The sequence below is a fragment of the Cladophialophora yegresii genome (genome assembly GCF_000585515.1).
Source record: "Cladophialophora yegresii CBS 114405 chromosome Unknown aczIN-supercont1.4, whole genome shotgun sequence".
NCBI classification, from domain to species: Eukaryota; Fungi; Ascomycota; class Eurotiomycetes; order Chaetothyriales; family Herpotrichiellaceae; genus Cladophialophora; species Cladophialophora yegresii.
In genome coordinates, this window is record NW_006913048.1 from 3,782,615 (window position 1) to 3,799,062 (window position 16,448).

Below are 16,448 nucleotides of genomic sequence, written 5' to 3' on the forward strand. Positions count from 1 at the left end.
TCTGCACGCTTCCACCAACTCTGTCTTGTGATCCGACGGACCAGCGCACAAATGGGGCGGAGATGGTTTCCGCTGTCCAGAGCCGATTGAAAATGTTTTGGAGCTTCTTTTGCCATTGGGTAGCTTGCATTTGTGCCACGAGGCAATGAGCTTAAGCCCCCGTGGCATGTGAGTTGGCTCGAGCCATGTTGCAGGATGTTGACGGTGGGACAGTATGTGACATTTCCGACCCAGTTCCCAGTGACAGAACTTGCAGCAGCATGCTCCAAGCCAGCCCCTCTTCGTCTATACTCTGGCTGACCCACAAATGCATACAAAGCCGCAAGAACCACATGTCTGGTAGATATCGGGGCAGCAACCGCCATGGGACTTCAGAAAGCTTAAGCGGACACCCGTGACCAGTCACATGGCACACACCTGGGAAGGGTGTCATGGCGTCGCAAACAAAGAGCTGCAGCTGGCGCCCGAAGCCTCATGCCTGCGATTGCCAGGTCCATCCAGACCTGCGGTTGACGCAGCAAGCAATCGCACGACGCTGGGAGAAGCAGAAGCAAATTCACCTATATCAGAGCCGCGTGCGAAGGTGTTGCTGGTACTCCTGGGCCGTATTGCAATGCGCCCACTCGAGAGATACGGCTGCCTGTGTCACTTAAGCTCAACGAGCCTGACAGCTTTTCAACCACGACGGGAAGAATTGAGCGCCGAGCATCGGCCACCAAGTGTGCGACAGCAGAGCATGCGCTCACTTGTACGATCACCTGGAAGCTGTTCTAATCTTCGCTGCAAGGAGCTGTCGTGATCAGAGCTGGTTGCTCAGAAAGCAGGACTTGGAATCTTGCTCAATGGGGGAAGCAGGTGGCTGTTGTCCCTGCAAGGGCGGCGGCAGACCTTGGACAGTGCCATGCTAGGCTCTTTAGCTAAGTTGAGAAGCGGACATCTCAAGAAGGGGCCGAGCATCCATGTGGCTGTTGACCTGGGGAAAGATCCCGACGACTTCGAGTCGACCCTGGGTTTGCATCCTGTGTTATTGTAGACTCTCGGAGAAGCGCAGAGAAGACTGTCATGGCTCAGACAGCACAGTGGCGCACGTCTTGCGATTTGTCATCTCCCATAAGAATGCGAGACCTTGCGTATCGGGTTCTCGCTCATTTTTGGAGGATTCGTTCTGGATGCTGACAAAGATTCCTAGAGATTCCAAAGCCATCACAGATCCAATGGTACCGACGAATGGAAGTTAGAGGCATCATGCAAAGGCTCTCCGTTCTTGCTGTGAGCACTGGTTTCTCCGTCGCCAGATGCTTTCAGCTTCGTCGGTGCGACACCGTTCGCCGGGTTGGTACTAAGATCCTCGAGGTTTCTGGATAGACTGGATACAGACACGTAGACGAAGGGCTGCGCAGATGTCACCAGAGCTCATCTCAATCTCTCCTGCCGTCGTCAGTCATCTTTGCGGGACGAATCCGCGGCAAAGTCACGCGCTCGAAGATGTAGCTTGCCATCAATCGTCGATTAGTCGCCATCCAGAGCCTCCGCAAGCAAGCAGAGATGGTACCCAGATGATGCCAGGCTTCGCGAAGTTTGTATCGAGAGCTCTTGTGTACACAAGTGAGCAGATTACCCATATTTTGTCTTGGGCGCAGAGCCGAGTCTTGCACGAGGAGCAACCTCTGTAGGGGTTCGGAGAAAGCCAGAGACGACCGCTCTCGAGATCCCGCACGTTATCTTCTGTTACCGTGCTGTGCAAGCATCTCCAGGGCTGGTCGTACCCAGACGGCAGTCTCTCGTGGCAGAGCTTAGTCGACACCGTGAAGTTCCCGAGCAGGGCGCAGACACCACCATAGCCCAAGAGCGCCCTGGAGATGACTTGAAGCGATAGTTGAGAAGCGTTCGAACACAGGGAGACGCCATAAGCCGACCGCAAATCCCCGCAAATCTCGGACGGCTGCGGGTAGGTAAGTGCTGAAGTTCGGACAATCCACATGGGCAAGGAGCTGAATGGGAAATGCCAGGACCGAGATCCCGCAAGCCCATCTAAACTGACTGGATCCAAATCACGCAGGGAGCATGAGAAATTGATGCCCTGATCTTCTCTTGATGTCTTGGTTGAGCAGGAGTAGCTGTCGGGGCTCGACTTGACAGTTGTTCGATTGCACGACTCACAGCCGAGAGCCGAGCCAAGACAGCGCAGACACTTTTTTGAAGTGTGTTCAAGCACGGCCGTGAAGCGTTCGAACAGCACCCTGCAGAGAATCTCGGAAGACGGTCATGATAGGTTCGTGCTTGGACTCCACCGCAGGCCAAGGGGTCGAGCGGTGTCCGGAAGACTTGACCGAAATCCTACCATTATTCCTGAGATTCTAGGCCTTGATCTGTCGTTTCAGCGCAGGACCGTGTCGAATCAACTGCTTCGGAGAGTCTTGGTGTGGTCGCCAGCTGTCCAGTTAACAAAATCTTCCGCAGCACCAAGCATAGTTGTCAGGACCTGACAGAGCCCCAGAGAAGGTCGCCGCAGGCAGCAGTGTCCTTCCTCTGGCTGGAGATGATGTCGCTCAGCGCACCTTGTCGCTGCTGGTAGTATGGTGGCGAAGTGACTTTTGCTGGATTTTCTTCCAGCGTTATCGGTATCGGAGAGGTAGAGTCAGGCCATGAGGGAGCTCAAGCGTTTGTCTGAGAAGGGATTAGCGTCCGAAGAAACCTTGAGGGTTCTCTCAATTCTCTCTGGCTTCAGAATGATGTCTCCCCTAATCTGACATGAGCAATACTGAGACGTGCACAAATCCGCTTGCTTTGGTATCGGATGCCGGTGAAGCGAGCAGGAGAAATGAACGGTGAGGTATTGATCTCACATCAGAGTCTGGCCATGCTTGCATCAGCGTCTGTTTGTGACTAGGTGTTGTGGTTGTCGTCTCAGGTAAGTTTGAAGAACGAGTAACCACCGATCAAGCAGAAGAGGTCTCGCAAGACACATGACAGCTTCCCGAATCTCTTCTTCTTTCGCTCTCATGCCTGCAGCACATGCTCTTGTCCTCATCCACTTCGATTCTGGGATAGTCGCATCTTGAATGAAGATTGCATGACGAAAGGTCAGTTCAGAAGTGCATAGACCTTCTGCGCGCACCGGAGCAGCGCAGAGACAGTCCGAGCAAGGCGGAGCCTGTTGCGAGTGATGCGCTGTAGCAAGGATTCGTTGTCCAGTCATCGGCGTGAGTGAAGTCGAAATGGCGCAGGAGTTGGGTAACTCTGGGTGGACTGGAGAGAGACCTTCCTGTTGTCGCAGTTCGCCGGTGACTGAGCGGTGAGTGAGCAGTGAACCAACAGCGAGTAGCGAGGCTTCTGACTGACAATGAGCCGGAAGTCGTGTCTTTGCGCTGCTCCTACAGGCGATGTTGGCTCTCTATCCTGCGTACCGGCCTCGAGCACTTCTACGCGCGACGAGATGGACGAGGCGGGCGTTCCAGAAAATTCAGCACCGCGGAGACAAATTCGAGATCCACGATAGCGCAGTCGTTGTCAGCTGTTTCGTGGCCAGCATCGCAGGCATCTGCACGAAGAATGAGGCGCGATGCGATCCGCGCCTCTCGATGTTCACAGTTCGGAATACCTGAACAGCATTTATCACAAGCAGGATGGAGAGCGGACGCTGTGAGCGCGAGTGCATGGGTCGATTCTACACTTACGCTCTTCGTCTGTGTTACGCGCCCGTCGCTGTTGGTGCACGGTGATGGCTACATCGACCTTTGGCTCAGTGCGCAATGGACGGTCGGCCTACGCTGAGCCTCCGTTGCAGACGAAGCGACCGCTGATGCCACATTTGCCGCGCTTCGATCGCAGCCCTGTGGCAATGCTGTGAGACTCTGATGTCTCTGGCACGGTCTCTCAGTGTCTCTGACGCGGTTTGGATCGCAGACAAGTCATGCTCTCTGGATCATGGCTGAAAAGAATTCCAATCCTGTCGTGCCATCCAGCTGATCTGGCCGATATACAAGAGATCGCGAACGCGCAAGAGATGTTATCGACGTACAGGGCACAGAGCATTCGACTCTGGTGCTGTTGCGTTGCTGATTGTTGGAAAATCTGCAGGTCGCTTTACACCCAGCCATTGCTATAGGTCGAAGACCGGTTTACTGTTGGACTTTGCGGATCACCGACCATGTCAGGGTTCAGTGCCGAAGCACGTCTCTCGAGAAGCACAGAATGTTCGCCAGACTTCCGCTCCAAGCCGAAAATGCACTGAAGTGTGCACCAAAAACGAGATACCAGGCCTATCAGCTCCCTACCTCCGCGCACCCGCTATCCGAAATGGACAATCGTGGGTGCTCTGGAGACTGCAAGCTCTGCGGGTGCTGTTCTTACCCCTGAATTACCCGCTCTGCTGGTCTTTGTGGGAACACGGTACCGGAAAGTTTGAGTCTACACGACACAAGACATTCACGGCAACAAGGCGCACCAGGAACAACCTTGAAAGGCCTGCGTAATGTTGCTGAGCTCTTGCACTTTCGCTCGAAGGCGTCTGCACTTTGCGCCACCCCGTTTCAGGCGCGTGGCGCATCGTCGAATGCTCAACTGCCACTCCCCCGAATCTACGCGGTGAATCGGCACTCGAGACGCAATAATCGTCAACGTGCTGAGTATCATATCAGAGAAAGGGGTGCTGCATTCTCTATCGACTCTGGTGTATACGTGACGCCGCCGGTTGATGTCTCGCAATTACCAGACTGCCAAGACCGGTGAAGTCCATGTACGAGCTTCAACACTGCATCAGCGGGCGAGTGCGCCTTGACAACTGAAGCCTAGCTTTGTGCGCTGCTGTACGTTGTAGCGTTCTAGTCACTGCTTTGGCTTCTTCGCGGTCATCGGAGTTCGCCTAGCTATAATGCTCACGTGGACAGCATCCAGGCTCAGCAGAAATCCTGCCAGAGAAGTAGGCCGACGGGTGGAGCACGGCTCAGCGAGTTCCTACAGCATCTCAAGGTACCCTGATGACCTTACTGCAGCCCGTCAGCGGAGGTTGTTTGTAAATGCAACCTCTCATCAGCTCATACTACGGATACCGGGAAAGTTCGACACACGCGACGGCAAGGCAAACCGTGAAAGATCAAATGGTCCCAGAAGCTCTACCAGTCGATGCTTGATGCCCGCGATACAGAGCAGACTCAATCCGAACTGCCAGGGACTCCGGATTGCCGAGAGTCTACAGCATGAATGGCATTTTTACAACCGAGATTGCAATCTAACATTGTGCGCAGGGCACCTGAACCTATACTGGGCGAGTAGTTGAGACGTCCTAAACCATCGATGTGTCGTTGGTTTGCTGCTCCAGTCCGCTCCGGTTCACTATGACCTGCCGAGAATGTGACATTCACCAACTTCGACATGTATCGGACCCCCTTCGAAGCTAATGGGTATCCTGGGTAGCAAAATGCAATCCGCAGTCGCAGCTGTGTCATCCCTTGCTCATTGTCGTCGGAACAGCTGGGCACTTCCATCTCCATTCGCTGGAAGAGCCGTCCACGCAGTTCAATACCTCTCCGAGTCAACATCCTTACTGGCCAAAAGAGACCAGAGACTAGCTTAGCGGACTGCGGCGACGCCTGTTGTTGTCGATATCATCTCAATGGCCCAATGGAAGTCGGCGCCAGCCTGCTCCGGTCTCTGGGAAAGCACCAGCCCTACAACTCTCAAGAAGGGAGGTAGTTTTACCAGTGCTACTTTGCTGCAGGACAACAGCAGCTGTTTCCGTGACATATTCCCCGCACTATGTCATTCGCACAGCCTCCTACGCACTGGCTTACGCCAGAGCATGGGGATGCTCCTGTGCTGCCGGCGTTGCAGTCTGGTTGCCTCCCTCGCTCATACACGGGGCTTTCCGCCAATCCACGCATCGCTTCTGCACAGTGTACAGGCTTCGACAAGCGACTACGCAATCTCCGATCAGGGTTTGGTTCGCTGAGCAAGAACAACGCTGCTCTGGAAGCGGCACAGACTGGTCCTACACTTCCTGCATTGATTCACGAATGCCTCTCATCAACTCAAAGGGACGCTGGCCGAGGCTCAACGCGGAATCAGAGCCTGAATGAGAATGTCCACGGCCTCTAAAATAGGAGAGAATGACAGAAGTCCTGCTGCACTGATCTGTTGATGCTCGAAATCCTCTGTGGCCATGAAGAATATCGTTTCTTCGGCAGCTCGAACTTCATATGCTGGACGGCTCCTAGTAGGAATCTGCGGTTGGCTTGTTTCATATCACAAGAAGATAAGAAGTAGTGAAAGTATTGTAGGGAGATAATATACATCACATATAGGCGAATGCGAACGATCAATGGTTCCACAGGGCAGCAAATCGTCGGTGAGCATAATACTGAGACCGGCTTATACCCTACAACTTCATTGCAAGCGAGTCACTGCTTGTTTGATGCCACCACAGCAAGCCCGTCGATTGCATTGGCCCCATCACGAAATTGTCTCTGAGCTCGCACAAACCAGTCGACACTGATGATCAGAATGATGATCCCGTACACGGCTGAGACATAGTTCATATCTATTGAGCGACGTTAGCACTGTTACTCCATGGCTTGGGGTAGAGGACTTACTGTCAGCCTCCACTGGCATCACAGTCGGCAATGAGTACATGACGATTGCGAAAGTGGTGAAGCATAGCAGGACGATGTTGGCAACCAGGCCTAGCTTTCCTAGCCAAAAAGGGCCATGTCTGATGTTGTCCCTTCCCTTGAGTAGTAGAAGGGCCACAGGAATGCAATATGATACGTAAGGTAGGACGATGCATGCCGAGATGATACTGTATCAGTTAGTGTAATTTCACTGGTGGGGCAACAATACTCTCTCACCTGGCTATGGCGGTGTAGGAGCCAAGGTATAAACAACCTAATAGTGCAACGATCGCGCAACAAACAGCATGGGCCCGAATTGGTGTTTCGAGGGTCGGGTGGACCTTTGAGAGATAGCCATGGAAAGGGATGCCCTTGTCACGTGCGAAAGACCAGCATAACCTGGATTGCCAAGTATGGCACGCAATCTGACATCCAATACCGGTAGCGATGACTAAAGCTTCGAGGACGATAGCTCCGGCCTTGGTTTGGAGTGCCTGAAAGAATAGCTCCAATGTCGGTACACCTGATCATCGTTAGCGGCGCTCCTTTCAAAGTTCAGGCAATCTCACCAGTGGAAGTGTTGACAATGTCATCAAAGTTATTCAAACTGTACATCATGGAGATAGAGAAGGTGAAGGATGTGACGAAACCGATAACGACGGTGCCGATGATACCGATCGGGATAAGCCTTTCCGGCCGGTGGACTTCTTCTGCGATATGTACCACCGTGTCGAGACAAGAGAACCCCCAATTAGGGTTGATCAGACCGACGATGAAGGCGATGCCAGATGAAGACCAGCCGGTGTTGTTGATGAAAGTTGCAAAGACGAACTTTGCATCGGTATGTGATGGTGCTTTGGCCGGGACCGTGATCAGGATCACGACAAACGAGATCAGTGTGGTGTACAGAGTAACCGTTGTGACCACCGGTAACATTCGTCCATAACAGTTGAAGATGAATGCGAACAGGTTGACCAGTTGGTAGGCAACAAATACATGCCAGGCTTGAATAACGCTGTGAAAGCCACTGGTCAGCATGCATTTAGGACTGAACAAGTAGGAACATCTCACAAATGAGGATGCGTAAGTTGATAGCAGCCGACACAAGCTGAACCGACTGATAGAGCGACACTTGCGGATGCAAAGATTGAGCCTGCCCATACGAACCAGCCCGTCAAGTAGGAGAGAAACCTCGCAGATCGCTCCGGCGCAAGTTGGCTAACCCAGAAATGTTGACCGGCGGCATTGGGGTATGCAGATACCAATTCCGACAAGGAGATCGCGATTCCCATCCCAGCGATGAAAAGCCCAATGATGCCGTAGACGAAGAGAACTGGACCTCCAGAGTTGATTCCTGTAACCATAGCCGCAGAAACAGCCCACCAGGAGTTGGTGAGAGAGAACCCAAGGCCCAAAACTGACCAAACAGAGAAGTTCCGGCTCATCTCCTGCTTGTATCCCATCTCCGCCAGCCTGTGCTCATCGTTGTCCATCATGAGCTCTGGAGGGGGCTCGATGGCCGATTGAAGTTTCGGTTTTTGCATATCCATTACGGATGACAGAGGGAGGAAGTGAGAGGTTGTAGTAGATGAAGAGACCTTCTACTGATGAAGTAGGGGCAAACAGTGGAAGCAAGTTTCAATGACACGAAGCGTCTTGAAGGCGAGTCCAGACGTCTTTATCGCATCTAGCCACGCCAGGCTCAAGCAAAGGAGCCATCATAGATTCGAAAGGGGTGCCAGCCACCCGTGGCGTGGGAGATATCTGGGGAATGGAGGGAAGATGGAGGACGGGCTGGCTCGATGACAGGATAGGTAAAATACCAGGATGGTCTAACCGCTTCAGGCGAAATGACACGACTTCTCGATAAGGACAATCAGCTTCACGTCAACCTTCACACTGTGCCACAAACCTCCATTCGCGGTTAGCATTCAACGTCAACCGAATCGTATTCCCTCTTTCAGGAACTCGCGATGCTGCAGCCACGGGTTTCCATGACTCCACACGCAGGCCGGGTGTCCGGGACCATGTCATTGTCTGGTCGCATGTATCAACCGTGGGCGTTCCCTCTGCTTTACCCAGAAGTGATTGCCTACCTTGACACGGGTATAATTGAAGTTTCCAAGCACTCAAGACTTCCAGTTTCCACGATCATTTTGACTCTCGCAACATGGCTGTCGCGGCAGGTCTACTTTCACTCATAGCCCTGTTCGGGTCTGTGCTCGCGTTGATATTTCGGTTCATCATCCATCCTGCTTTCTTCTCACCATTGTCAAAGATACCCGCTGGGCATTGGACAGCACACTTCTCTCCACTATGGATTCTCTACATTCGCTGGTCGCAACAGGAAAATGCGACCATTCTTCAACTCCACGAAAAATATGGCGAGATCTTGAGGCTCGGGCCCAATGAGCTCAGCGTGAACTCCTACAAAGAGGGGCTGAAGAAGATCTACCTGGGAGGCTTCCCAAAGAACGACTTTTACAAGAACAGATTCACAAACTACGAGTAAGGAGGAAGCCCCGATTCTGCTCCCGACCAGTGAACTGAATGTCTACAGGACGACGAATATGTTCTCCATGACCAACAGCAAGGAGCACTCAGACCGCAAGCGGATGCTGTCCCACGTATACTCGAAATCTTACGTCCTCACTTCTCCGACCACCAAGGCGGCGACCAAAGCTCTTCTGTATGATCGACTCCTTCCGATTCTAGAAGAGAGCTCCCGCGAGAACAAGCCCCTCGAGCTGCTCGAGCTCATGTCGGGATACTCTATGGATGGCTTCATGACCTATCAATTTGGTCTGTCATTGGGCACCAACTTCACCCAAAACGCAGAAGAGCGGAAATGGTATCTCACCCAATTCTTCAAGCGCAGACCGTACCTCTTCTTCATAACAGACACGCCAAGAATCGTCGAGTTCTTTGCTCGGTTTGGGATTCGGATAGTGCCCAAATGGGTTGACGAAGCAACAGATGATCTCGAGTCGTGGCAATTGAAGATCTGCGACAAAGCAGAGTCGATGCTCTCAAGCAACGAAAAGATCCAAGATGCCGAGTATCCCGTTATCTACGCTCAAGAGCGACTGGCGCTTCGAAAAGCATACCCGAAGATGTCGGTTCTCAATACACCTCGGAAGTCGACTCAGACGTACCCCTTCCGGTATGAGATTGCAAGCGACATGTATGACCATAACGCTGCTGCCCACGAAACAAGCGGTGACACCCTGACCTATGTTCATTATGAGTTGGCTTCAAGACCTGCGCTCCAACAATTATTGAGAGAGGAGCTGATGGCTCTTGACCCGCCACTTCTCTATCCCGTCGAAGCTGGGTCAGAGATCGTCTTGCCTGATTTCAAGGCTGTCGATGGGTTGCCACTTCTAGACGCCATCGTGATGGAGACTCTCCGCCTATGGGTGGCTGTTCCAGGTCGCCAACCTCGTGTCACCCCGGATACAGGTTGTACAATTGCAGGCTACGACATTCCGCCAGGTGTGTTGATTCAATGCTATGCCTACGCTCTCCATCGCAACCCAGAGGTCTTCCCAGAGCCAGAGGTATGGAAACCGGAGAGGTGGATCAAATCGAGCCCTGAACATCTTGCGGAGATGAAGCGTTGGTTCTGGGCGTTCGGGAGCGGAGGAAGAATGTGCATAGGAAACAATATCGCTATGCATTGTGAGTAAAAACCTTTGGATTGGAGTTCGATGTACTGATTCTTGGTCTAGCAATGAAGCACGCAATCGCAGCCACTTACACGAACTATACAAGCACCATTCATGAGCACGGGGATATGAGTCTTGTTGATGGCTTTACGGCAGGTCCGAAGGGCAACAGGCTCAATGTTGTTTTTCATCACGTCTAGAGGAATCTGCACTAGTGGTAGTGGATAGTGCTCAGACGAAACATTTCTCACCATTGCTCTGCTCCTCCTGAGTCCCGTTTCAGCTTCTAGGGCTTGAATTGCTCTCTCCGCTCTCCTTGCTCTGCGCCCGCGACTGCGTTTTCAGGGCTGTGATGATGTCTTGCCGTCATCAGGAGCCGAGCTCTCGACATTCTCTTCGAGCTCGCATCAGGATGACATGAGCGTGTTCTCGAACAAACTCTTTTCTACAAGACGTTTGCCTCATCCTTCTGGACATCTGAGTAGCCAGCTTCATGAACAGGCTCATGATTTATGCACGGATGTCATTGCGGTCATGGATCCCTTTCTTCGAAACGAATCTCACGTACCACCTTTGATGGTCTGTGTTGCAGTTCCCGATGCATGTCATCCGCTCGACGATGATAGCTGACTTGTCTGGGCACTTAAGATTGTCTCCGGTGATGCTCCCGAGTGTCGGTAGGCTGCTGCTGGACGGCAACCACATCAGCGTGACCATCAATTGCCGAAGAGGAGCGGTCCGCAACCTATGCGGACGGTGAGGAGGAGTTTGACGATGCGTGTGTTTGAGTCCTTCAACATAATCGTGTCCACATTGCTCGGCTGCCTAGCCAGGATGCCCGTGGTCGCGGAGCCGGTGCATACTAGGGACATGTCCAGCAAGTCTCACTATACTGGTCGCAGCGCGCATTCTTGTTCGTGGCTATAATCCAATAATCGATCGTATCGTGTGCCATGGTTATTACAGGTGTTCGTTCTGGCGCTCATTGTGTCGTTTTGTCCACCTTGAAGTCCGCCTGCACACACATATGTTGCTGTACCACAAGTACGTTTCTGGCCCGCGACTCCGTTTCTGGGTCCGCGACTCCGTTTCAGTCCTTGTAGACAGTGCTGTGTCCTATCGGCAGCATCTCCAGTCCATTCGCGGCATCTCCAGTCCACTCGTGGCATCTCCAGTTTGTCAGCAGTTAGAGAATGCGAACTGGGTCGAGACCTCGAAGCCATTCACAGTCACGCGCACGGCCGAGAGCATTCGCCCGCGAGGATACTCGTGGACTCGAAGTTCCGCACGGGGTCAGCAAGCTGCCGCACAGAGTGATGGATAGGGCCAATTTCCTGTAACGGGCCGAGGATTGGAAGTGTTCCATGCGCAATTTGAAGCCCGAGACATGGTCGCAGGCGGAGACGCTCCTCACAAGGGCAGGGCAATACGTTGCCGACGATGATTCATGTCGGCGTCTTCAACTCGCACTTGGTCAGGGATCCCGCGACGACAAGAAGGCGGCCCCAGGTGCAAAGAAGTGACAAAGAGTGTGCTATGAACCATGGCTGTGGTCGGCGAGAGGTGCGGCGGCACAATGAGCTGGAGGAGAAGGATCAGATGAAGGAGGCAGCACCAAGATGAGTTGGGCCATTCAGGCGACAGCACGAACCGCTATGAGCTCGGGGCGAACAGACTGCGTGAAGAGGCAGTTGTCACGGCCGCGAGGGCGTATAGGAACAGCGACCAGGCCGTGCTCTGAGGCCGCACCGAGCCGCGAAGCTTTCGGGGACTTCGTCTTGTGTGGGCCTGGGGCAGCCGATGAGGACCCAAAAGTCGAACGCCGTTCGTCACTATCAGGCGAAGATCAAACGCAACGGTGCATGCGATGAAGCCAACATGCTCGAGGACAAGAACAGCGCTTAGGCTAGCTATGTATCGCGAATATGCCGGAGATCATGTCTCTGCTTTGCGTAAGCTCTTATTGTCAAACGTCTTGTGGAGATGCCGGTGATCAGCTCTTTGCCGTTGCGCAGGTACTTGTTAGCGAGTGTCGCCGTGTCCCTCATGGTCGGTTCCGTCTTTCTCATGGTCGTCGTCACATCATGGGACCGAAGCTTGTCTGGGATCATCCAGAACGCGTCCTTCACGGACCAAGAAACTGTCGAAGCGACCTAAAGGCTGTCGAAGCCGCTGGGAGAGATGTCACCTTCGGCAGGTTGCGCATGGAGAATGAATACTAGGGTGGTGCTCCGCACTGCTTGATTCGTCTGCGCCCAGTGCGATATCGTGGGCATCATAGCCTCCGCCACTATCTTAGCGGCTCTGGAGTCAAATTTGATGACCGGCATTCCGGCAGCTTTGGCCATGTGCAGCTGGTGCTTCGTCGGTGCTCGCGATGGAGACGACAGCTTCATTCGAGCCCTTTCACTGAACGTCTTCAACAGCTGGGGGAACGGCCGTGCCCTAACTGGCGAGCAGGGCGCACGCACAGGAACTGAAGTGAAGCCTGCTAAGCTTCTCCGGGACCAGCGAGAAGTTGCATCAGCTTATTCAACCTTGAGCAGGATCTCCGGACTTCGTTCGAGCTCTCCGGCGAACCTTCGCTGCTGAGAGACCTGTGGAATCAAGAGCTGCTCATCCCTACAGCAAGGAACGTGCACCCAAGATACGCTTGCAAAGACCGCAAGAGATCCTGGAGTGCCGTTTCGAGGCGCATACAATCCTCCGTCGTCGTCGCTAAGCTGCTTCGGTCTCTGAATTCTGCTGGGGAGTTGTGGTGCCTCTGCTGGTACCAGCTTGCCAGCAGCCAGGAGAGCATGTCACCCGCGCAACCTTGACCTGCGAACTTTTCGGTGCTGTGCATTCTTGCTAAGGTGCACCTGGGACGATTGGAGGACAATAGCAAAGTCGTCGTCGCTGCTGAAAAATTACCAACGAAGTCGGAAGCTCACGTCACGTCCTTGTCATGCCAGGCTTGAGCAACCAGGAGCAGTCAGAGATTCCTCAGATTTGGACCAGCAGACTTCAGAACGACCTTCAGGCTGCTGCAACCCCTCTATTTGCATGCGCTTAGCTGAAGTGGTCTCTCGCGCAATGGTCGATGGCTGCCGTAGCGTACGGTGCACGGTTCGATTTGATGTGGAGCAAGCCTGAGAGCTGCTTGTGACCTAAGCGCCGCTTGGAAGATATCTGTGTAGCCGCTCTGCGTGAATATGGGCGCGCAGATTATCGGGAGGGCATGCCATTTCCAAATGTAATGTCCCGTAGCAATATGAGCGAAGAGCTGTGTCGAGTTTCGCAGGAGAAATGCGCAGCGCCACAACGAAGCCGCAGGCTCGATTACCGAGCGCAGAAAAAGGACTGGGTACTCTGGATGCCATGTGGGAGCATCTCCGACGTGTGAGGTGTGCGTGGATGTTGCTCTGCTTCGAGACAGTCCTGAGAGGTGGCCGCAGGGTGATTTTGAGCCGTTGCAAATCAGAAACATCCAGAGATGGTCAAAGCCAAAGCAAGAGGCTGATTGGTGCTGCTTCTAGTGCAAAACCCTTATCCCCGAAGATGTGTTAGGCCCGCGTTCGTCACTCGATCCAGCTTCCGTCTCCTCGCCATGGCAAAAGACACCACGGCTAACCCTTCAACAAATACTTCAGCAACACAAAATCAGGTCTTTCGCGGACTCTCCGATGACTGCAACGTAGGATAGCAAGCGCATGTGTCTGTTGACGTTGATTTCTCGGTTCGTCGCATATGTTTTGCCACATGTGATCTGACTGCTCGCTGGTGAGATCGGTATGTCCACATCACGGATGGCGGCGAGGAGAGCCCCGGAGCGAGTCTTGTAGGGTCATGCATACGTCTCTTGATAGTCCCTGCCATTCGCTGATTGTGGTTGGCCGCTGTACAGGTGAGCGCGCCAAGTTCGGTGGCTTCAGGACGAGTGCCTGTGGATTCGTCGGAGCCTAGGAAAGCTCGCTTGAGCAGTCAGATGACACATCGAAGATGAGCATCAGGATCATGAATGATTGTGGGATGCTGAGGTTTGTGCGGATCGGACCTGAAAATCTTCTCCGCTCCTGCTAACCTGCCTCTTCGCATACCCGTTTGTGGACAAGCGGTAGTCGGCTTGAAGAGGACGAAAGCTCGTCAGAGCAGTCAAATGGCACACCCAACATGAGCATTGGGACCATGGTTGACCGCGGGCCGTTGAGTTCTCTGCGGATGGAACCATAAAATCATCTCCGTTATGGCTGAGCTGCCTCTTCCGCAGGGAAGTCTGAGGACAAGTTGTAGTCGGCTCGGAGAGGACGAGAGCTTGGAGGAGCGGTGGATTTGGAGGCCTGAGGTCGCCATTGAGGTCGATAGTAATCGTAAGTCGCAGAGATTCATGTAGATCGATCGTGAAATCTTCTTCATGCTTCATGAGCTGCCACTCCGTATGGGTGGAGACCGGGACTCCTCGCTTTGAAGAGGACGAGAGCTCGACGGAGCTGCTGGTCCAGAGGCTCAATATCGCCATTGAGGTCGTTGCTAGTCGCAAGGTATCGGGATTCGTGCAGGTCGACCAGTGAAATCCTCTTCACACTTCTGGATTGCCATTTCTCTGTGGGGTCGTGCAGATCTCGAGTCATCGTCTCACAGACGACGAAAGCTCGGAGGAGAGGCGAGTCTGGAGGCCCAAGATCGTTCTTGATGTCATTGGAAGTTGCAGGGCATTGAGACTGATGCACATCGACTCGTGAATTCTTCTTCATGCTTTCAAGGTGTCATTTCCACATGAGGTCGTGATGACCTTCAGCCATCGTGTCACAGACGACGAAAGATTCGAGGAGCGGCGGTTTTCAAGGCCCAAGGTCGTTTTTGAGATCATTGTGAGATATAGGATATTAAGATTGACGCGGATCGGATCGTGATTTCTTCTTCATGCTTCATGAGCTGCCATTCCCTGTTAGGTCGTTCACACCTCGAGACAGGCTCACAGATGACGGAAGCTCGGTGGAGCAGCGAGTTCAGAAGCCCAAGATCGCTATTGAGGTCGTTACCAAGTGCACGATATTGAGATTTATGCAGATCGAACCGTGGAATCATCTTCATGCATCATGCGCTGCCACTTCGGCATAGTGTTGCCGAGAAATCGTGTCATCGCTTCGCAGACAACCGAAGCACGGCGGAGCAGTGCGTGCAAAGGGCCAAGACTGTTATGGAGACCGGCGCGTGTTGCAGCAAACTGAGATTTGTGCAGATTGATCTGGAAAATTATCTTCATGCTTGATGGTATGCAACTTCCGCATGGTAGTTTAGAGACGGTCGTCGCTTCGAAGAGGATGAAAGCTTGTGGGAGCGGTGCGTTCCACGGTCCAAGATAATTGTTGAGACCGTCGCATATAGCGGCCAACTGAGATTTATATAGATCAAAGCGTGAGATCTTCGTCCTTCATAAGCTACCTCTTCAGCATAGGGTAGTGGAGTAATCGCTTCGGAGAGGATGAGAGCTCGTCGGAGCGAAGCCTTCATAGGCCCAGAATCGCTGTTAGGACCGTCGCATAACAGGTAGACTCAGATTCATGCAGATCGAACTGTAATATTTTCATTTGACTTCATGGGCTGTCTCTTCAGCGTGGGGTGGTGTTATCGCTTCGAAGAGGATGAACGCTCCAATCGAAGGCCGAGGTCGCTGTTGGGACTGTCGCGTGTTACAGAACATTGAGATTCGCGCAGGTCGGACTATAATATCGTCTCCGTTGTTGGCGGGCCGACCTTCTACTGAGAGGTGTAAGTTGGGGGGCAGCAGCTGCGCAGAAGACGAAAGCTCGTTGGAGAGCTAAGTTGACATGCTCAATCCAGCAATTGACATCGCTATTCATCATGGAATACTGGGCATTGGCGCAGCTCGGACCGTATTGCTGTCTCCTTTTGTGGACTGACGACTCCGCTGAGTAGTATAGGACGGGGTGTAGCAGCTTCGAAGATGACCAAAGCTCGTCAGAGCGTGTCCCTAGTAAGCCGAATCTGGCAATTGATACCGCTGTACATCACGGGATGCTGAGATTCGCGCAGGTCGCACCGTAATGCTCTCTCCTTCCTTGGTATGCCCGCGGCTTGTCTGTGTGCTGAAGTGTGGCAGCTCGGGAGAGGACGAAAGCTTGCGGGAGTGGTGAGTTTGCTGGCCCAATATCGTCATGGAGACTATCCG

At 53.1% G+C, this 16,448-nt stretch overlaps 2 protein-coding genes across 2 annotated transcripts; one reads left to right on the plus strand and one right to left on the minus strand.

The window, feature by feature from the left end:
• Positions 1-6,398: 6,398 nt before the first annotated feature.
• A1O7_06723 (uncharacterized protein) lies at positions 6,399-8,158 on the minus strand (the record flags this gene model as incomplete). Its single annotated transcript, XM_007760724.1, has 5 exons — positions 6,399-6,538; positions 6,591-6,796; positions 6,846-7,131; positions 7,178-7,623; positions 7,680-8,158. 5 exons carry the CDS (start codon positions 8,156-8,158, stop codon positions 6,399-6,401), a joined length of 1,557 nt encoding a protein of 518 aa, XP_007758914.1.
• A 620-nt stretch (positions 8,159-8,778) lies between these two features.
• On the plus strand, positions 8,779-10,476 carry A1O7_06724 (uncharacterized protein; the record flags this gene model as incomplete). Its single annotated transcript, XM_007760725.1, has 3 exons — positions 8,779-9,116; positions 9,169-10,289; positions 10,340-10,476. The coding sequence occupies 3 exons, from the start codon at positions 8,779-8,781 to the stop codon at positions 10,474-10,476; spliced, it is 1,596 nt and encodes a 531-aa protein (XP_007758915.1).
• Positions 10,477-16,448: the final 5,972 nt, after the last annotated feature.